Below are 24,581 nucleotides of genomic sequence, written 5' to 3'. Positions count from 1 at the left end.
GGCAAGCACACAAACAACACAGAAACATACACATGGCATATATAGACTACAGAAAAGCATTCGACAGTGTTCCACACAGTTGGCTGCTACATATTCTACACATGTACAAAATACATCCATCACTCATTGCATTCTTCAAAAACATTATACAGCACTGGAGAACAACACTGCATCTCGGTGTTAGTAACACTTCCATACAAACAAACAAAATATTCATTAGATGAGGAATTTTTCAAGGAGATTCCTTGAGTCCTCTCTGGTTCTGCCTAGCCCTTAACCCATTATCCAACATGTTAAACAACATGCAATATGGCTACAACATCAGACATGAAAAAACAACACAGTTTACGCTGTCACATCTCATGTACGTGGACGACATAAAACTTTATGCATCCACACAAAAACAACTTCAGCAGCTCCTACAAATCACACATTCATACACCAAGGACATACAAATGGAGTTTGGCTTAGACAAATGCAAAACACTTCACATAGAAAAAGGAATCCTGAAGAAAGAAGATTTTGCAATTGGAAATGGAGACGTTATTGAATCCATGGAAGAGGGTGAGTTTTACAAGTATTTAGGATTCCAACAGGCCAAACTAATGGAACATACACAAATAAAGCAAAGATTAATTAAAGAATACCAAAGTATGTTAAACGCTATCCTCAGAACACAGTTAAATGCAAAACACACAGTTAAAGCAATAAACACATATGTCATCCCAGTACTCACATACTCTTTTGGAGTTATACATTGGACTCACACAGCAGATCTCGAGCAACTCCAAAGGAAAACAAGAACAACACTTACTAAGAATAACAACATCATCCTAAATACGCCACAGAAAGATTAACCCTTCCACGTAAAGATGGCAGACATGGCCTGATTGACATAGTTAACCTTCACTACAAACAACTACAGTCACTGCGAGAGTTTTTCTACAAGAAACATCACAGTTACATAGAGCACTAACTCTAGCAGACTCAAATAACACACCATTAAACTTACACTCTCATCAAACAGACATGACACAACACATAAAAAGCATAGACACCATCAAGCAATCGTGGGCTCAAAAGGTACTCCGTGGCAGGCATCCTTATGACCTGGCCCAGGATTTTGTTGACAAAACTGCGTCAAACAGCTGGTTAGATCGAGGATGCCTCTTTGGGGAGACAGAAGGATTCATGATTGCCATACAGGATCAGGTCATAAATACTAAAAACTACAGAAAACACATATTCAAAGATACAACACTCACAAATGACACATGCAGAAAATGTCACATCATGCCAGAAACTATACAACACATTACTTCTGGTTGCAAGTTCTTGGCACAGACAGATTATTTACACAGATATAATCAAGTAGCAAATATAATACACCAAGAGCTTGCAAAGAAACACAAATTATTAGACATCCACAAACCATACTACAAATACATTCCACAGACAGTATTGGAAAACAACACGTACAAAATGTACTAAGACAGAGCTATAATCACAGATAAAACAATTTACCACAACAGACCAGACATCATACTCATTGACAAACACAATAAAATCACATACATTATAGACATATCCATTCCAAACACTCACAATATACAAAACACATTCACTGAAAAAATTATCAAGTACACAGAACTCGCCCACGAAATAAGGCATCTGTAGAGGATGGAAAGAGTGCTTATTGTACCTGTCGTTATCTTCTGTACAGGTGTGATAGCACACACACTATACAAAAGCCTGGGAATATTACAATTGAATAGAAATACATATATCACATTACAGACGACTGCTATATCGAATACATGCCACATTGTTAGGAAATTTCTGAATACAGACACTGACACTCTTATTTAATTTTAGTTTTTGGTTGCTATGCCTTGACTCTGGTCTGGCATAGTACACAGCCACTGGTATGAATCAAGTGTAACCCACTAAACACAACATAATAATAATAATCTCAGAGCCCAAATGATTAGACGCTGAAAATTAAAATTTAGTACACAGTTAGGGTACATCATAAGAACATACACACAGAATGGATTTTCCAAAATCCCTTATGGGGGATAGGGAGAGGCTAAGCTTTATCCTGAATTCAGATTTTACCGTACTATTTTAGATGAGGTTTTTTGTGGGAAATCAAACATATTTTTAGACCCATTTAAAAATTCTCTAATTAGTCTCGGAAGAGGGTGAATCAATTCTTGCACCCAGTAAAACAAGTAAGATCGGTTATAATCTAATAATATTAATCTTCGCTATTGTTACTTTTTGCCTGAGTAACGCCGGGCTCACCTGCTAGTTTATAATAATCTATTGTAATTAATTATACAAATTATAGATCTTTAACTGCTTATACTGTTTTTGGAATTTTAATAATATAATATTCACATAATATTCCTGTTATATTATATAAACAAGAATAAGAAATGCTGTAAAAAACTAATATATCAACAAAATTAAATTGAATTACCTTGTAATTTTCTACGATGAAATCTAGGACTTCCAAGAAAACTACTTTTAATAGTGTTCAATCGAGATTTCCAGTAAGGCTGGTTAATATTTGGTGAGCCAGGAGGAGTATTTAAAGGACTTTCATCAGGTGTTCCTCTTGGTGTAGGTTTTGGTGAACTAAGGGGGGAGACAGAAGGACTAGCAACATGTAATGAATTAGTGAGACTTCCTTGACGACTTCTACTGTAAAATTAATAAGAAAAACAAGTTATATATTATGCATAAAAAATAATAATAATCATAATATATATGTATGTTTTATTCTTAAACTGAATTTAATACAATATATATGAAAATAAATTTCTCTTCAATTCCTTAAAGATCATACAGGTGAACAGTTTATTCTTAAAGGTTTTTTATTTATTTATTTTCAACTCAAAAGGAAATGATTTTTCAATTGTATCTATCTACCAAAACAAATGTCTCCAATTTCACTGATAGCTCTAAAAATAAGAATCTTGTTTATTCAGGACTATTTACAAAACCAAAATTCCCATCTTCTATTCAATATCCAATGTAAGTATCTCAGCTACATCTATATTCCAGGCAGATGTATATGCACTCTTTAAAACAATCTTATGGATCTCCAAATTTCAAGAGAACAGCCTCACCAACATCTTTTCAGATTACAAAGCTGTGTAAACCTTGATACTAGAGTTTAACAAATGTATTAAAATTATTAAGTTCCAATGCTTTGTTAAAAAACAAGAATTTTTTTTTATTTAGTTCATTTTTTTAAATAAGGGCCCAATTTTAAGAAAACATATTTCCTAAAATTGTCCCTTACTTTATTCACCCATTTTATTAAAAAAAAGATCAAACAATAATTTTTTACTCTGTTTGGATATACAAGTTCTGCCTTCTAAGAGTCTTTATCAACTGTCATTGTTTTGTTAGCCTCAGTTTTATATTAATTCACATAAGTTTCTGTTAAGATGTTTTAATTAATTGTTATTTATATTTTGAATTTCTAAACATGTGTGATGATTGCACATTTGATCCTGTCTGTTCTATAAAGATACCTGCACCCCCAGTGCAAGTATATTTATAGAACAGACAGGAATAAATTTATCAGTATGTTTCTCTCTTCCCTCATCATAATTTGGTCACAATACTACTAACTTAAAGTTTATTCAGTGGTAATAGTATACTTATCTCTGACATGTTTAGTTACACACATGAACTGTAATCTTCCAGAGTTTATTTTATAAAATATTATATTAAATTAAATATCTTTCAACATAAAATGGAACAGTATCTTATTAATCTACATAAGAAAACAAATAACAGTTAAAAAAATTTGTTTTTGAACTATCTTCCATCTGAATAAGCCATTGAGCAGGTTAATTCTTTAGTAATGAGCCAATGCACAGAAGTCATATAAAAAGATTACATTTGTAAATATAATAATCATAGATTTTGCTTTATAATCAAACATTTTAGTAATTTACTTACTAGAAAGCAAATTATGAAATCTGAAAACACAAAAAAATGCAACTAATTCAAATACAAAATGAATAAATTAGCATATGAAAACAGTCACAAGGGTGACTTGTCATTCAACAGTATCATATCTTTATTACTATTTATAGCAATACAACCATCAACATGAATGGTTAAATAGATCATGATGGCAGTGAAGCTACTGAGAATTCCAGATCCACCATCTCTTTATTTATGCTTTATTTTTGGTTACAATGTCCATGAAGGAATTATACTTACCATATAAATACTAGGATAAAAGTAAAATATTCCTGGTAATCCTTAAGGATTGAAGAAAACTTTGCTTCATAGACAATCAAATCAATTACAGCACAATTATTAAGGAACTTCTACAGTAATAAATTATTTAACTTTGTTTAAACTTATTACTATTTAATATTTGTATTTGTTAACATTAATGTCATCTTTAATGCATTAATAATTTCATAAAATAATTTTCATTTTCAAATACTATTAGAATGTGGCAAAATTCCAAATTAAAGAAAAGCATTTTTGTTTTTATTTTTATATTTGTAAAATACATTTTAAGTACTGTTAATAATTCTCACATTTAATGATAGAATATTTAAGATGGCTTAGATCAGTAAAAAAATTTATAGCAATTAGTATATCATTATCTATAGATAATTAAAAAAAAATGTCAGTGCAGTAGCTGTAAACTAAATAATGATTTTATTTTATTTAAATAGAATGCCAAGTGTTTGAATTTATTATCTATAGATAATTAAAAAAAAATGTCAGTGCAGTAGCTGTAAACTAAATAATGATTTTATTTTATTTAAATAGAATGCCAAGTGTTTGAATTTATTACACTACATAGTGTTTAAGAATCAAAGAAGAGTCACAACACAGTTTCAGATTATCAAAAATAATTTAATTATAAAAAGTGAATTGTTTCTCAAATCAATATCAAGTATTAATACTGTATTTGCTAAATCTTTCAGAATTCTCTCTCATCAATATAATGTTAATTATATTCTTTTAGTTTTTAATTATTTTCCTTCATTAGAAACTTATTTTCAAAACAAAATAAAAAAAATGCAAAAAAAATTGGCAGCTTGCAATTTCATGGACATAATATCTAATTTAATGATAACAGATACATATTTATTTTATAGTGTTTAAATCAGAAACAATGTCTTGATGAAAATAAAAACTGTCTTCTGATGAGAAATTATAGAAAAATTAATATAAATATATTTAAAATTCAAAAACATTTCTGCTTCCCTCATTACAAAATATATTTGAAAAAATATACCATAAAAATAGAACTTACAATATTATAAGTTTTCAAGTAATAATATCAATTGATAATATTTTTGGAGAACTAAAATTCAATTACATACAATAATCTTTTCAATCTTTGATTATCTTTTGAGAGTAATGGAAAATTTCAATGAAAAACTTGTGTAAACAATTTTCCTGCATAATTAAACATTTAATCAATAAGTAAAACATTTACTTATTAATTTCTGTGCTATTACTTTGTAATATAAATTCATTTAGTAAATTCTGATTCAATTTCTGTTTTACTGTTAAATTCAGAGAAGCTCATTTAAATAACACCACACAATTTTAGATGGAAATACTAAGCACCACACAATATTATCTTGATATTTCTTTCAGATATATAAAAATGACTATAAATATGTTATTTAATTTTCTTTTCTTTCAATACTTCAGTATTTTAATGCATTATATCAAGGAAATACTGAAAATTGGTACTAATTAGAGGATTTATGTTAGCAGCCTGCTGACTGGGATCTGAAAACTACTGGAAAAATGCTAGTGTACAAAACTGTGAAAGTAATTATTGCTGAATGTCATTATACAGTCAATTAGACTTGGTTTAATAAGAGTTATCATATTCCTGATAACAGAAGGAAAAGCATTTAGAAATATCATATTATAGTTAGATGATAAGTAGAGAGAGAAAAATAGGCTTTGCATAAATATCATTAATGTAATTTAAATTCTGATAACAAGTAAGAAATTGAGAAAATGCTTTAATATTTTTCTAAAAGGATAAAAAACATTTTTTGTTCATTATTAACTTGAAAATCAATACTGTTAACTCTGTTTTTGAAGATAAATATGTACATTACAACACACAACCATAGTTTGATCCAGTAGAAATATTTTATGCATAAAACGAATGTTTTCAATCTCCATCTGAGATTTGCTTCAGGTTTATAACTTGTTCTAAAATGGAACAGATTAAAAGCAACATTAGTCTAATTCAAATCAAATCACAAACCATTTACATACATCAGGGCTTCTTAAACTTTTTTTATTCACGACCCCATTTATGATTATTTTATATTTTTTTGGGTTGCGAAAAAAATCACAAAGATATACAGTATACAAATTTGCAAAAACAATAATGGTATACTACCACAGTTCACTCTTGTGTTACAATGGAACAGAGACAACTGAATACACTGAAAAGCAACAATACTACACTAGTTCACACTACAATCAGTGTTGCTGAATCGTTTTCTCACTGCACCAGAAGTGACACAAAGCACAACTCACGAAACCTATGACACAAAGTGTACCATTTTCAAACTCTCACAAATTATTTTCAATATTTTGCATTAAAATCTTGCAACCCCAAGATTTTGCTAAGCGACCCCAAATGGGGTCGCGACCCATAGTTTAAGAAGCCCTGAGATACATGAACAAGTAATTGAGGAAAAATGTGATCAGATCACAATGACAAATTCTACAGTGCAAGAATCTTTTCTCTTTTTTTATATAATAGTAGATTTATACACTCTCAGATGGTGTTAAAATCTTTTTTATAACACAAGTACTTTCAACAATAGAAAATCACATCATTAGGCTAATGAATGTCACTACATGCAGTAGGCCTGTAACACTCAAAATTTAAATATTCCAAACATTTAAACTTCAATGGGATTCAAAGTTCATGAGTATGAGAAAGAATAGAATTTGAAATAAAATGCAAACAAAAACAAAACATGCAATGGCACTCTGAAATTTTTTTATGGAATGAGCTTGTGGCATGTTATAAAATAGGACAACTAGGGTAGTATGACTTTGTGGTTGAAAAATTTAGGTGAAGTGCAATCCACAAGTTAGAAAGCTTATACATGGATGTATTGCAGAGGCACAAGGTGGAAGTGAGGAGAGCTTCCCAAATAAATAATACCCTATGATTGTCACAACACCTAAGGAAAATGGTTTGAGTCCACAAAAGGTTGAAATTAGACTCCACAACTTTCCTAGTCAACTCTAAAGGTGTATCCATATTTTGTGATATCCCACTGGTACTTTGCTAAACAACTTGTCAGCATTCTGTCTGTGGACCAATGTATGTACCATGTATTTTCCACAGTTGTCAGCTGTGAAAGAGATACAGCATAAACCCCAGGTTTTTCTAGAAAGGCAGTATTTCTCTCTTCTTTATAGTTAAAGCAATGTCCTTTTTGGTTGGCTTTGAAAATTTCCAGTTTCCAAGTCCCTGAGTTGGTCATTGTGGATGTGCACCTAAGAATTAAGTACAACAGGAAATTGCAATGGATATTCAGGTTCCAAAATTAAAAAATCCAAAAAGGACTTAGATGTCCCTATTATTTGCTGAAATGGAATCTTCCCTCCATATTATTTCATAGATGTTATAAGAAAAGGACCTATATATGCTCTAAGTTCCAATCTGCAGTGTGATATACCTGCTATTGAAAGACTATTAGTTAGCCTGACAGAAACTCAAAGAAATCTTATGGCTAAACCTAATAAGAAGCAAAAAATAGTTACAGGACAATGAAATAACAATTCTGAGGGCTAACAAGAATAGGTCACTAATTTTAATGAAATATGACACACAAACCAATATTAAAATGATACATCATTGAAACAGTGTGAGAGCAAATAGATGAATGTTACATTGATCACTTACATGCACATGCTACAAAATTCACGTGTTCAAGGGTTGCTATGCACCTATGATTGGATAGGGAGGTGATGGAGTCTCCTGACATTTCAAAATTATTTATTTTTACAAAAACACACAAATAAAGGCAGGAGCTTAAACCAGTCCTGAACAAAGTGAGATTGCCCACCCACATATTAGAAAGGGCTATATACAACCTTACTGCTACCCAGTTAGAAGACTACCAGTTCACATTGCTAACTCTAAGGATCTAGTATATATTTTGTAACAATTCTCACTACTAGATACATTATGATCTTGGATTTCAAATTCTTTTATTTCTCAATCAAGTTATAGTCCTGTTTCTGAGTGTTGCATGATTGATTAATGCATTGGATAGCTAATACGTTTCACTACCACCAAATTTTAGAATTAGCAGATCTACTTTGTTACTTATCATGTTTTCAGTTCAGCAGCAACATCTATCTGCAAAAAAGGAGAGCCTCTTATTGGGAGACCCATGTGAGATGGTTATATGCCTCCTAGAGGTAAAGTCATCCTGAGATTCCTTCCATAACATTAGACTGAATAAAAGATACATTGATGACATCTGTATCATCTGGCATCAAATCTGACATTGATGAGTTCTTAAGACACGTGAATGGTAATTCATATGGGCTGTTACTTGAAGTCAAACACTTGACACACCACACACACATTATATAGATGTGAACTTATTATTTGTTGGATCTGGATTTGAATTGTAAATCAGAACGTAGAAATTTAACAAACATTCTGTTTGTTGAACTTCTTTGTTGTGATTACAGTTTCCTGGTTTCGAATTTCCTGTTGTGATAGTTTCTTGTGACTACAAATCTGATTTCAATGGTCCAAGCTCATTGTTGGTGGTGTGCTGCTCAACAATAAACGTGAAATTGAAGCACTCATCAGTGGTTCTCCACATACTAATACAGTGGTTGTCCATTTCAAAATAGAACTAAGCTTTGTTGCTAAGAAAAGCAGCAGTCCATACTTCTGTCATGAAACTATTGAAAACAAAATTGACAGTGTTGGGATAATAGCAGGACATGTAACAGTGCCATGCAGGCAAATTGGTACTGGAAGAGAGGATTCTGTAGTGAGACTTCCATCTGTCTTTGGATGATGGATAAAGACATCACTATAGTGTTTGTGCTTGTCTCATAATCAGACAATCATCTTTGCTAATGGTCTGGAGCATCCAGAGCTTTGCCCATTGTATATGTATCCTCACATATCACTGACCCAACACTTCCACACAGTCAGGTCAGAATGGTCCAAATGGACAATTTGGCAAAATGGCTACCCCGCTTCCCTCAGTTCAATATTGCAATCTTTCTCAAAGTCCATCAGCTATGTTTAATGCATTTTATTGCATTGTACAGATGTGACTGGCATTTGAAGACCTCCAAACAACAAATACACTGAAAATTCTAAAGATAGTGAGCCTCTGAGCCACTTATAGGATACTTGAATGGTGAGTTTAAAGAATTATGCATTTCCTGATATGCAATTGAACCCAACTATAATCATTTATGTATCTGTGTAATAATCATTTATTTACCTATTTTGTAGTAATCAGATAATTCTATTTGCATATGCATATGTAAGTCTTTTTGTTAATGAGTGTATTATGCAATATTGGACTTAGTTCTCATATGTGCTTGCTACTTTAATATATAGACAAACATATACTTCTAAATATTCTCAAGTGATTTTATTTTGATTTTTATTGAACCAACATTCATATAACATTATACTTTTCAATGATCTAATAATATTCTATTTTGAGATAACAAGCTGTTTATACTATCAATAAATTCACTCAAAAATGAAATTCATATTAGATGTTCACCAAATCTCTAATAATATGCATTTCATTTTATTTTAGACAAGATGTTATCTTATGAATCAGTTATTCTATACTTATGAATTTCAAGGTTTTCCTATTCACAATTTTCCCAACATTAAAAATATATATATGAATGAGCAAAATGTTTCTAGCTTTTTGAATTGCTCTCTAAAATTATTATAATGTTCAATTTTTCATTTTAAAAGAAATATTTTTACAAAATTCATTTTTTTCTCTAAAATGTTTAAGGAAATGACCACAAAGAGCTAAAGTATGAGTTCTATACTTTTTGCTGAAATTTTTAATTTTTGTTCTTTTTGATTTATATTCTTCCATTATGTTAACATTAGTATGTTAGAAAGCATAATTATAACTCTTTAATCTATAATTAATTCAATGTTACTACCTTTATTTGAAATAGAATTTTTAAGGAACAGAATTTATAACAAAAATTTTAATATTTTAATTATTTTCTATTTTTATCTTTTGCCTTCATATTTAATTTCATAAATGTTTTTATTCTAGGCAATCACTAATAAACTAGACATGTTTAATATTTTTGGTAATGTCATCTTATATTCTTCATTTTATATATTTCAATTTTTTATATAATAATTTCAATTACAATAATTTTTTCAATTTAAAATTTCAAAATAAAACTTTATAATTTTTCTCCACTTTTTAAACCAAATATCTATATACAATATATCACAATTATACTAAATGTATTAATTTACATATTAATCAAACACAAACACAATTAATCAAACAATTAGAATATAAAGTAATTTTGATGTCCAATTACAAATATTAAATTTTATTTTTTATCTATAAATGAGTATATAATTTTAATTCAGTTATACAATCTGCTAATTTTTATAATTATTTATAGTATTCTTTAAAAATATGAAAATTTACAAATTCAGTGGATGGCCAAAACAATATTCTCTAGCAGACACAAAGACAACCATAATAAAATTCCAGTAAATGTTTAATGAATATTGACAAAAACATTTTTGACCTCATTAATAGGCTTGCTTCAGGTTATAATCTTAAACTTGCTGAATTTGACATTTGAATTCAGTAGATTTAAGACCTCTCAGTCTACCTCTACTTCAGATCATCTAGTCAGCAAAATCTTCTTCCAGTCTACCTTCACTTCATTTTAAGCCTTACAATCTATTATCAATATCTTGTACCAATCTCCCAAATATTTCCTGGGCACTCCATGCTGCTTTGCAGTAATTCCTAGATTCTTCAACTCTTCTTCCAATACCTCACAATTTTGAGGATAGGATGATAGTACTTAACATTGTTTACTGATATTTGGTAGATAAGTACTTCAAATGTTTAATGTTTAATTGTGAATATGATAATTAAATAATCAAATAAAATATTATGATTAACACCAACCCGTATCTATAAACCTTTTATCGGTACGCGTATCATCACACTTTACAACAGTTACCGTTGTACAGTTACAGTTGTAAAGTGTGATGATACGCGCACCGGTGAAAGGTTTATAGATACGAGTTGGTGTTACAGTACTATGGTGCAGATATTCCACCATTTTATTACAATTAAGTTATTTGATTATTATTATCTGATATTTTACTTGTATTAATCAGAAGTTAATTTTAAATTCAAACTAAAAACAGGGTGTCTACTTAATCTTAAAAAAACTTTTTTTTTTTTCAAGATATTTTGGACAATTTTCAGAATTTTTCAAGTTTAAAGTAGCATAGTTGTTCCAATGTTTTCTTTAATTAACTAGTGTTAAATTTCAAGTTCTAATAAATATTTATTAACAATTACAACCTTGTAAATAGTTTTTGTAATTGTACTTCAAAGAGACTGAAAATAATAACTAAAACAAAAAAATACATTAAAGGTCTGAGATAGCCATGAGTTTTATGGCTACCCAAACCAAAACCTTCATCAGAAACTTTGGTAACCCTTGAACTTTACTTTTGGTATAATATTCTTTCATTTTTCATAGTAAAATCTTTTTTTTCCTGCACATTGAGCCATCCAGTATAAAATAAGACTCATTGTCTATAACAGAGGTGGCCAACTTTTGTGTACATAAGATCTACTTTTTATCTTAAAAATGTGTCGTAATCGACTTGTTGTTGTAGGCATAGTCTAAGTGGCGAGGGGGGGTGTGTGAAATACATACTATGTTTAGATAGGTAAAAAAAAAAGCCACAATTTAATTTAAAACATGAAGAAAAGGTACATTTTAAACAGAAGAAAAATTGAAACTCAACGTTGTCACTTTCAGGGACCACCATGTCACCCTTCCTCTCTCTACTGTGTCCTGACCTAATCTCTCTGTCCCTCTTCCAGCCTTTCTTTTTTTCAGTTTTACAACCCTTTGTCTAGATTTCTTATTCCCCCTTTTCAACTGTATGCAAATGGATTGCACATGGACTGACAAAACCACATCTGAGGGAGGATGCGGAGGTCCAATATCACTACATTTGCATTTGTGCATTGCATTCAGTTACAAGTGTAACATTAAATCAAGACATCATGAGTGATCGACCAAAATTGGCTTCACTATTGACTGGTCGATCGCAATCGACTTGTTGGCCACCCTGGTCTATAACATCCAGGTTTTTCTTAGGTTACAGATCTCCTTTCAGTTGTCAAAATAACCTTGTTTTAAATAACAAGTAAAATCTTTAAGAATTAAAACAAATTTTTTCAATGGGGTTAGTATAAATTCTATTAAATAAAAAATGAATTTAAAAATATTTAAATTTTTCTAAATAATACACTTATCTAAATAATTCTAGAGTCAGTTTAGAAGGAGACATAAGTATAGCAAATAAAAAGAAAACTTTTATTTAAATATCAAAAACCATAGACAAATCTCACCAAATAGTTATTATGGATAATGAAGACATTAAAGCAAAGAAATCAGAGATTGTGTCAGATGATGAATGCTTTGAATGCTTGCCAGATGATCCAACAGAACAACTGAAGAAACAATTAACTAGAATAGTAAAGATAATGAGAAAAGAGAATAATATACCATCTCACTTAACAGTTTATCTTTAAATCACTGGAAAACTTCTTCCAGTAATTCAAAAATAAACTGTTAGGTTTTAATATTTTTGTTGATTAAGTAAACAACAAAAATATTACCAAATCAGATCTAAGCTAGAATGTATCTTTACTTTGTCTTTCACTCCCTAGTGTCTAGGCTCATAAAAAAAAAATTACTGACATTGTTGTGTGAGATCCGAAAGGCCCCTGGGCCTCATTTGTGAATTTTTATTAATATGTTTAAATTATCGACAAAATATTATTTCATTTTGTGTGAAAAAACTAGTGTTTTAGACGTGGGAAAAATTGATGACAAATGTTATTTCCTTTCATCGAGGAGAACATCCGCTGTTTTTCCCATATCTGGTTAGAAATCTCGATCCGATGGGAAATGGTTATCCCTCATTCATCCCCCTCTCATCCGTTCTCACGAAAGAGTTACTGGACGATGATTGGGCGAAATTTTGAAATAAAAGGAGAAATTAGTCAGAATTCGAGGAGTTCTCTGACCGATTTGAAGGTGTCCAGACTCCACATACGTTCCGAGGAGTTCAGCGAGAGTTCTTCGACAGATCCGAAGCATACAAACTCCACGCAGTTTTCCTCCTGATGGCCAACGCCCATAACGGAGTCCGATAGACTAAGTCCCGAGTCTACACTTAGAAGAAGTGATATTTTTATAAAATTGTGCACGAATTGATCTCCCATACGAAAGTAATATGAACTCTATCTACATGGTGTCCTATATCTACAGAAATGAAGAAGACGACGACAACTAACAGGTCGTATATTTAGAATCATTTGTGAGCTCTCTCTCTCGAACGCGCATTAGCATAGATTCAGTCCTAGTCTATAGCTTGTCATATAATCGTTGTATTTGGTTATTTGTATTCGTTTGTTTGAGATTTATTAAATTTTACTTTTGTTTCTTATATAAAAATGTCTCTTAATTGGGTGTCCGAAACAGATCGCATACGTGTGTTTGTCCGCGTGTAAAATAACCGACAAACTGGTGTCAAGGAATCCTGACGTAGATCCGAATCTCGCGATTTGGATCATTATAAAAAGCCCTCCTATAAAAACTTTAAGGATCAGATCTCTCGATCTGAAACCTGGAGAACTAGTTTTACCAACTGGGTGCCGATTAAGCGTTACTTGAGTACTACTTACTCCGTAACCCCGGCTGATCTCACAGTTGTAACTACACTCAATATTCAAAGTTGAACCTTTGATTTGCAGTATGATAAATACATTCATATGTGTAAGATTTACATTTGCCAGAAGTCCTCAGATCTTCATTAACATTATTAACCATAAAGACTCTCCTCTGAAATTCCTATTTGTTTGTATCCTTGCTTAACTTACTAAGCTCTATTAAGATATTATATATTATGGGCCATTGATTTCTGGCTCTCTATATCATGTTAGACGTCATTCTGTATACAGTGGTGACTCATACTTCAAATTTAATTCATTCCAGAAAGCCATTTGACCTCTGAATAGTCTGAACAAATTTTTCCCATTAGAAGTAATAGAAATTGAATTAATCCATTCCCAGACCCTAAACAATACCCATTTTGGAAAACTTAAAACAACAAGTACACATAATTTAAGGTAAAGTAACATAATTAAATGCTCTAATAATACATTAAAATACAAAAGCAATAAATAAAATATGTAAATTCTGTATAATAAAATGAAAATTGCATTTACTGGTTGCACATTGTCAATTTCAGCATTTTAAACATGACTGCCTGATTAGCCACATGTATATCACTTTCATGCTTCATGCCATTTCATCTCAAGCATTGATATTACAACATTCTTCTTAGACTATGTTACTTCCGTACACTCCTCAGATTCCATGGCTAAATCACACATATCGTTGGTACACAAGAATAGTGACAACTCAAAAAAATAGTTCTTCCAGAACAGCCATTTAAAAGTTTCTTTTATTTTTATTTCTGCAAGGCATTGTCATGATCTTGGATTTTTAAAATTTTCAAATCTTTATTTCCAAAAAAGATAAACATTTTAATTTTTAAAATTTTCAAAGTCCATGTTTCATGAACTGTGACTAAAATTATGATACAGGAAATTGTGAGCACGCTGGATACTCAAAAATGTTAATGGACAAACACAAAACAAAATGGATAGGCTTTGCACTTGTTCCTCAGCCAACAAAGGTCAGTATAAGTTATGAGTATAGTGGCATCTTCCTCAACTGGTATCTTTTCCCAACTGACCTTGTATATTAAATCACTTTTGTACATAATAATATTGTCATAGAAATATAAATTATATGCAAATAAAATACAGTAGACCCCCCTATAAAACGGGTTCCTATAATTACGATTCCTATAAGACAGCGAAAAAATTGCGACGGTATCCGTAAAAAACGGTAAAAAAAACTCCTATAATTACGTAAAACGTCATCGGGCAGCCGAACTACTTTCCGCGCCGTCAAGCACCACGCTACGGAGAGATTACTATCGTCTGTACAGTATTATATATAAATTATATATAAATTAGGTATTGTATATATAATTATATATTAACTTAATTTATTTAACTTTATTATAATTATATATATTTTTTCCGCCGCCTGGCACCACGCTACGGAGAGTTTAGGCTAACTATCGTCTGTACAGTATGTAAATTAGGTACCGTAAGTCTAATACAGTACTGTAATTTTATACATTTCTTGTGAAAAAAACATTTCTTATTCAATGGCGATAAAAATTATTTATATTAATGATGTCTCCAAAGTTCAGCGAAATTTTTGCAGAAAAATAACATCAGAAATTGTGGCCACGGTTTACTGAGTTGTTCCGCGACGAAAACAAGCTTGAGCAATGGCGATGTCGAATGGTGCACACTCTGTAAGTAATCCTACAATTTTTTGTTTATAGCGTAGATTATACAGATTATTTCCAAAAAAAAATATATACATATTTTGGAAATGTTCAGTCGGATTAGTCTAGAATCTATTAATTTTATGGAAGAAAACCTTTCAAACAGCGGTAGTCCGTAAACTTGACACGTGTCGGGCTGTGATTGGAAGGACTCGTAAGAAATCGGATTCCTAAAGAATGGAACGTATCTACTGTCTTATAGGGGGTCAACTGTATTATCATTATTATTTCTTTTCAGTGTTCACTTGCACTTTTGTTCTTTTTCTTGTATTGCCCTTACTGAATTGGCATTATAAATACAGATCTCATTCCTGGGATCAGTGGTGTTTGTTTATAAATGTAACATTTAAATCTAAAATTTACTAAATGAGGGCTCAGGTAGTATAAAAGAATCAAATCCCACTTTGGTTGCAAATGGACAGATTTGGAATAGTTCCATGATAAATTATTACAATTACTATTAAAATGAAATTACTCAATTCAAGGAAAGAAAAATAGTGTCATCACTTAGTAATTGTTCAAATTAATTACAGTGGGATGGTACAAAACCCCCATCTGAGCTATGTCAGGATAGTTAGATGGAATGCAGTATGGGATAAAGTGATCCCAATGAATTTTGTGCCATCCTAACTTCTTACTATCAGTTTTTGCAATCAAATTTTTATTGCATGTAATACAGTAAAATAGATACAAAGTCATGCAGGAATCAGGAAGCCCTTAAAATAATAAGTTGCAAATGGCATTATTTTAAAAAGTCATTGGGGTCATTCTGACCCTACATGGTATACCACAGATTAATTGAAGCAATATATGAATATGAAAAGTTAGAAGCAAAATATGAAAAAATTATTAGATAGATCAAATAAATAAAAATTGGCACTAGACAGGCTTTCCAGTATAAAATTTCCTGAGATTTCCAGGTTTCTCCATACTAAAAATCCAGAGAATCCCAGACTTTCCAAGCAAGTAGACACCCTGTAAAATTTAATATTTGAAACACAGCAATATATTTTTTAAAATATTCAACAAAATATTGATGTATATATCTTGAAGTTACTTAAAATCATATTATATAATAATGCAAAAATATTTAATAATAATTATAAGTAGAAAGATTTAATAAAAAGAGTTTAAGAAAGAACATTTACATATATTAAATTGTCTAATATTAAATTATAGTGCAATAATTTAACTTCAAATAACTTAAAGTAAAAATTATGTTATGTTCAATTCTTTTTCATAGAGTTTTGTTTCTTAGCTTCTCAATATTACTTAATCATTAAAAATCTATGCTCTACACAAGCAATTTTCATTGAAATGGTCTTATAATTGAACAAAATTAATAATTATTTTTTAAAATAAGATATTTAAAAGTATTTTAAAATTTATTAGCAGATTGTATATTTTAATTATACTGAATATAACAAAATTGTTTTTCTAATTAAAGAAATATATAACTTTTTAAATATGATGTACCTTATAATAAAGTACTAAAAATGACATGCAGTATTTCAATACAATTATAAAACGTGCCAAAACACAATGGGAAAGGAATATTTCAATTTTTGATTGAAGCAGATGCAAGCAGGTATTTAAAAAATACAAATATTAAAAGTATTTAAAAAATACAAATGGAAAGGATGCACTATTCTGTCTGTGCAGTCAATGCTTTTTAAAAATAAAGACTCAATTGCATAATACAACAAACATTTATTCAAAAATATGATAATATGTATATTATGGCTGTCATCTGATTAATTGAATCTAACTTTATCAAATATAAACTCTCCATAGTATCATATAACTTTATAACAACACTATTAATTTCAATGAACTTGTACTAATAGTAATTAAGTAAAAAAAATCAATAAATTAAACTTTTTATATACAGGTTTTTCAAGTAATTATTTAAATGTAAATTGTTATTTATTGATATATATGATCAAAATTGTACTTTATTTTGTACAAATTGAACAAAATTGTATTTTAACTTTATTAATAAGAAATTTATTTTATTCTGTCTTATAAGTACATAAGACAGAATAAAATAAACTTCTTATTAATAAAGTTAAAATTAAGAAGTATTTTGTTGAACCAATTATCACAAATAAAAGCTAAGATTCAGTTAAAATCAAAAAAGAAAAAAAATTATCCAAATTCACATTTTTCAAATATATAAACTTTGCTTCATGAATAGTGTTTTAAACATGTAATATCATCATATTAATGCTGTAAATATTAAAACTACTCTTAAAACTTTCTCAGAACATACAAAAATAATAGAATAATTTTTTTTGTATAACTTTTCAACTCTCTAATTGAAATATATTTATATCCAAAATCTAATATATAGATAATTGAAAATTTGTTGTATCAATAATTTGTTGTTATATCATGCAATAAATGTTATTGCAATGTTTATTAAAAATAATCAGTTACATCAAAAAAACTAAGTAAATCTCAAATAATTATAAATATACTTGCTATTGTTATTATTTGGCCATATTCATGATTAATAATATATAAATATATATTCGAATGGAGAAATATGAATAACTAAACAGAATTATTGGAATAAGTCTGAGAAAGAATTTTAATCAAATATATTTTAGAAGTTTTTGCCTTGTTTTTTGATTTCTTTTAAAGAAATATCATTCTCAAGAATTTAAGAAAATTCATGGTCTGTAATCATTAAAAAAAAACTGACTGTAATTGCCAATTAATTAATTGCTTGTTCAATTAATCAACCAAAAATATGATTAAGAAATAATCAATAATTATAAAAATGAAAGATTTTATTTATTATAATCTGATGTAATATTTTGGATTTTAGTGCATTATTAAAATGTTATATTCAAAATAAATATCTATTCAATATGTTGTTGGCATTTACATCACTTACCACTATAAGTTTACAAATGCTTTCAATTTCCATAACACATCTTAACAAACATTAATTTTAAGAGAGGTTTAAGAAAAATGACTTGAATTGTGTGTCTCAAAGTATATGCATATTGACAATCTTCAGGATTGTAATCCTTGACTTATGGTATTAGTATTTAACATTTACTAAAAGATTGGTTTGGTATTCATGAATAATTGTTGTGAAAACTCAAAAACACATGTAAACTTGGAATACTGAGATGTAAATTATAAAACATTATGCAGTCAAACATGAGTAGTGGACAAAGAGTCAATAATATTTTATTCTAGTAAGAAAAAATCTTAATTAAGCTTTAATCATCAACTATATCTGCATTTACAAATACTGAATTTAGAAAGTAAGAATGACTTACATTTAAAATAAGTTAGATTTTATGATGGAAAAATAAGCTCATTAATCATTTTTTCATTTATAATAATGATGATAATGTAATCATATTACTCTTGCTTTAAAGTGCAAAGTTTACAATAATAATCAAGAACAAAATACACATGACAGATATATTTAAAAATTAGCTATATTATTTTATAGTCTCATTGCATTTAGATAACACATCTTTCATAATTTTACTTTGTTTTCTTCTCAAGTTTATTGCCAGAGATATTTTGTTATAAAATTGATAATTTTATAACTTTTCTATATGCAGATAAATTCTTGCAATCATTTGGCTTTAATGCAGATAAATCTTTTATAAGTTAAATCACCATATTATGAAATCATCAATCCATCAGTGATATATTAAAATTGTTCTCTCTTCTCAATAGATATAAAGCACTTCATAATTGTAATGTACGCGTATCATCACACTTTACAACAGTTACCGTTGTACAGTTACAGTTGTAAAGTGTGATGATACGCGCACCGGTGAAAGGTTTATAGATACGAGTTGGTGTTACAGTACTATGGTGCAGATATTCCACCATTTTATTACAATTAAGTTATTTGATTATTATTATCTGATATTTTACTTGTATTAATCAGAAGTTAATTTTAAATTCAAACTAAAAACAGGGTGNAAATTTTTTACAACTTGCAGCAAATGATATAAAGAATTTAAACAAAAAATAATAATAAAATAAAATATTTCTGTAATTATGTCAAAGGATCTTAAAAAATACATTGTAACATGCAATCAATATTTTAATTTCTTCACTTATTGAATATTAGGTTATTAAAACTATAAATGTCTGAGTCTTCCCTACAACCATTTTCTCTGTTCTAAAAGACAAATTTGTCAAAATTGGAACAAAGGTATTTTTACCTATAAGGATATCTTCTCATGGTCAAGGGTGACCCATCACTTAACATGTCAAAACTGTACCTGACATAAAGGATATGGAAACTGTAGAACACACATTATATATTTGAATTTTTATGATAAAGAAATTTTGTCACAATTATACTTGCTCGATTAGACATCTGCTGTAGAAAATTTTGAACTCCATTATTCATTTAAGTATTTTTATATTATTTCTTTTAATTTGGAAAAATAAAAACATTAAACCTACAGTTAAAATTTATTTGCTTTTCTATCTTTTTACACAATATCTTACATTGTAATATTAAAAAAGTGAAACCAGACTATACTGAAACAAACTGGACATTGCTAAATCTCTATGATAATGGAGATTCAACAATAAAAGAAAATTTGGGTACAATATTGCTAGAAAAAACATAATGGGACTCAAAGCCACAACACCTACTTACTGTGCATAAACTGTATGTTGTCAATTTGTTATCAAGACTTCCATTTGATCTTCACTTCAAGATCAATTAATTAATTATTTTAGATATAATTATATAAATCACTCACTGTCAATTTAATTAATTAATTGGTCTGGAAGTAAAGATTGAATTGAGGTAAGGGTAGTAAAGGGTATAGCTGGCAACGCATCTGTACAGTAAGTAGGAATTACAGGTTAAAGTCCCACTCCAGGCCAATCTTTTCTTCCAGAATTTTTCAAATTAAATTTATTTATTTCTAATTATTAAATTTAACACAAGATGGCAGCTTAGCTGCCTACCACTAGCCAAATTCTTAATATCTTATTCATTAATCAGGTTTAAGGTAGCCTGATAAGAATCTGGCTGTTTAATAACGAAATACTAAAGTAATCATCTGGAAATGTCTAGTTAAAAATTTGAAGTGAAGAATAATGAAATTTAAAGCCTGTAAGTTTTTATTTTTGCTTTTGATTGTTAAGCAGCATATTTTTGCCTAGACACACAAAATATGACTGCTTAACAAACAAATCCAATTAAAACAAACTAGCAGTTGAGATGTCAAATGTAATAAATATGTTTAAAAATATTTTAGGCTCAATTTCATCCTAAATTGTAATTGATGTTTCTAAATTGATCTTTAGCTAAATGTACAACATAGCAAAAATTAAAACATTCCATTTTATAAACATCAGAATTTTAACATTTATATTTAACAAACTTACAAACAACTTTTACAAGACCATAAAAATATAACTTTATAAAATAATAATGAAAATTATTACTGATTTAATAAAATCTGTAATAAAATCCAACATTGTTAGAGTCATCACAACAGCAACAATAAACTAAAATAATTTACAAAGTTAACATATTTTCAATTAGATTAAAAAAGTTAACTCTTTTATATTAACTTAGATTTTTTTTTATTATGTGCATCATTCATAATGATATATTATTATATATATAAGTTATATATTTTTATTATGATTATACATATATAATAGTATTGAAAAATACATATAAATAAATTCATAAATATACACACACAATTATAATGCAGCAGAATATTTGGCATTAAACATAAAAACAGCTAACAATTTGTCTAAAACTTTTTCAAATCAAGAGATTGAATGTTGTTTCTTTTTATCTTTTATCTACCAGTAGGTCATAACCACAATTTATTGTGAAGTTCATTCAACACTTTTGATAACATGTAAAAATTATCATCATTTTAATATATATATTATTCCAAATGTTAATGTGTTTTAATATATAAATATAACAAATTTCTTACTTCATTAGTATTTGTAAAATTTGTTTCAAAAATTTATATATATCTCAATATGTTTCATAATTGTGAATTATTATTCAACATTTCTAATGACTCAAAAAATACTGATTACAGATTAATATTAATGTTGTGTATATACATATAATAACATCGCAAAACCCAAGTAGTATACAAGGGTAGGCTGAAAAGTAATGCACACATGCTTGTAGAACACGAACAAAATCAAATAGCAATATCGAGCAAAAAGTACATTAAAGTACAATTCTTAAGCTTCAAAATCATATATTTATTTTTCAACATAGTCATCGTTAAGGCTAACACATTTCTCCCAACGTGTAACAAGATTTTCATTCTGTCGCTGAAAAATTCTTCCAACTTTTTTCGAATCCAGGACTTGACAGCTGCCTTCACCTCATCATCCGAGGTGTAATGATTACTCTTGAGGTCTCCCCTGAGTAGAGGGAAAAAAAAAAAATCACAAGGTGCAAGATCAGGGAAATAAGGCGGGCATGGAATTGGTTCAAACTTCAGGTTTCGCAGAGCATCTCCAGTTGCGTGCTAGGTGTGTGGACAAGCGTTGTCATGTTGCAAGATTATTGGTTCCAGGTGATTATTTGTTGTGTTAGAGGAAGCCTGGCGCCAATAATCTTGAAGCATGACAATGCTCGTCCACACACCTAGCGCGCAACTGGAGATGCTCTGCGAAACCTGAAGTTTGAACCAATTCCATGCCCGCCTTATTTCCCTGATCTTGCACCTTGTGATTTTTTTTTCCTCTACTCAGGGGAGACCTCAAGAGTAATCATTACACCTCGGATGATGAGGTGAAGGCAGCTGTCAAGTCCTGGATTCGAAAAAAGTTGGAAGAATTTTTCAGCGACGGAATGAAAATCTTGTTACACGTTGGGAGAAATGTGTTAGCCTTAACGATGACTATGTTGAAAAATAAATATATGATTTTGAAGCTTAAGAATTGTACTTTAATGTACTTTTTGCTCGATATTGCTATTTGATTTTGTTCGTGTTCTACAAGCATGTGTGCATTACTTTTCAGCCTACCCTTGTATACTACTTGGGTTTTGCGATGTTATTATATGTATATACACAACATTAATATTAATCTGTAATCAGTATTTTTTGAGTCATTAGAAATGTTGAATAATAATTCACAATTATGAAACATATTGAGATATATATAAATTTTTGAAACAAATTTTACAAATACTAATGAAGTAAGAAATTTGTTATATTTATATATTAAAACACATTAACATTTGGAATAATATATATATTAAAATGATGATAATTTTTACATGTTATCAAAAGTGTTGAATGAACTTCACAATAAATTGTGGTTATGACCTACTGNCCCGTCCCGGGCCAGTTCTTTTATTCCAGAAGGTTCTAAATTTATTTAATAATTTATTTATTTAATTATAATTATTAATTTACTTAAGAGATGGCACCAAACGTCTACCTCTAATGTCAAATTACTTTATACCAGTCATTTAATTAGCCACATTATATTTCGATATTTAGGCTATTGTTTGGTGATTTATTGTTGTGTGTATATATATATATGTTTCACACTGCAAAAACTATTTTAAATGATGAGTTATTTGTTTATCTATTAAACTATAATCATATATACTAAGATTCAATACACATTTGTTTATCAAAATAAAATGACAAATGACAAAACACAAATTCTGAAATTTCTATTAATTAGAGTTTCTATAATCAAGTAATATCTCACAATTACTCTGTACAGTTAAACATTGACTTATAATTTTAATGCAAAGCCAATTAAATAAAAACTGAGTTCTTAAAAATTTCATTAAAATATATTTCAAGTTTCATAATCTATGGAGTTCAAAATTTTCATAACAGACTTTAAAAATTGAAAATCTAAATTAACTAGAATTGTTACATTAAAGCACATAAATTTTAAAATATTTTTAAAAATGATAAATAATGGCTAAAATAAGATTCCATATATTTTATTAAAAAGTAATTAAGTTTATAGCTGTTTTTTCTGGTAAAATCAATAAAAACTTTCACAAGAAAATGTTTTAAAAAAGTTAAATATTTTTAATACTGAAAAATCTGGAAATGATCTTGTTTTGTAAAAAAAAATTATGGAATTCTTGTAATAAAAACTGTTACTACATAAAAATGATTGATGTATTTTCAGTCCACCACTAATTTTAGCATGATCATCTAAAATATTCTACAGTTCAAAACTGAATATGCTGTTAAATACAACTTCAAGCAAATAGGAACTGAATCAATAACTATAAAAAAAAGTGATTTTTCTTTCACTGATTCTGATTAATCAGCAAGTGTTCTTTGATTGGTACAAAATAAATTTTAACTATCCATTTGTTACTTGGCTTGTGAGATCTTTTTATCAGTTTTTATTTAAAGTATAATCTTGAAGTTTTATGTCTTTCAGTAGCTGTATTATTAAAGTTAGAATCTAATTTGTTAAAACATTTTAAAACTATATGTATGAACTCTAAACAATTAAAAAATTAAACAACTCTAAATTGAGAATTTAACCATTATTTAGATATGTCAAAACATTAATATTTTAATAAAATATTTATATAAAATTAATAAATATTAATGTATTAATTGAAAAATGCTTTGTATGAAAGAATTTCTGAATTTTCAACTGTTAAATTTATTTTTTCTTTTTTATATAATTTATCATTCAATTTTTTATAAAAATTTGCAATGTTATCTATAAAATTTTTACATTTCTATGTTATTTTTCACTATACTATGCATATGTAGCTAGAACTATTTCTAAGATTATCAGCACAAAACCTTTC

The 24,581-nt window shown here is 28.8% G+C and overlaps 1 protein-coding gene across 7 annotated transcripts in view; it reads right to left on the bottom strand.

Moving 5' to 3' along the window:
• The window catches only part of LOC111642225 (serine/threonine-protein kinase BRSK2-like), a 159,449-nt gene that overhangs the window by 27,594 nt on the left and 107,274 nt on the right, over positions 1-24,581 (bottom strand). For 3 of the 7 annotated variants that reach the window (XM_023388531.1, XM_023388535.1, XM_023388537.1), the window contains exons 13-14: positions 19,990-20,049; positions 2,486-2,709 (exon numbers count right to left, since the gene is read on the bottom strand). In XM_023388531.1, the coding sequence (XP_023244299.1) occupies positions 2,486-2,709; positions 19,990-20,049 (284 nt within the window). The remainder of the gene's footprint in view (positions 1-2,485; positions 2,710-19,989; positions 20,050-24,581) is intronic. The other 4 variants (XM_023388532.1, XM_023388536.1, XM_023388534.1 and 1 more) reach the window with 4 other exon arrangements.

This window comes from Centruroides sculpturatus, unplaced genomic scaffold (assembly GCF_000671375.1).
Source record: "Centruroides sculpturatus isolate CEXI.00-Female unplaced genomic scaffold, Cexi_2.0 scaffold457, whole genome shotgun sequence".
In the NCBI taxonomy this organism is placed as follows: domain Eukaryota; kingdom Metazoa; phylum Arthropoda; class Arachnida; order Scorpiones; family Buthidae; genus Centruroides; species Centruroides sculpturatus.
The sequence above is the reverse complement of the archived record's forward strand: the minus strand, read 5'-3'. Positions and strand labels throughout refer to the sequence as shown.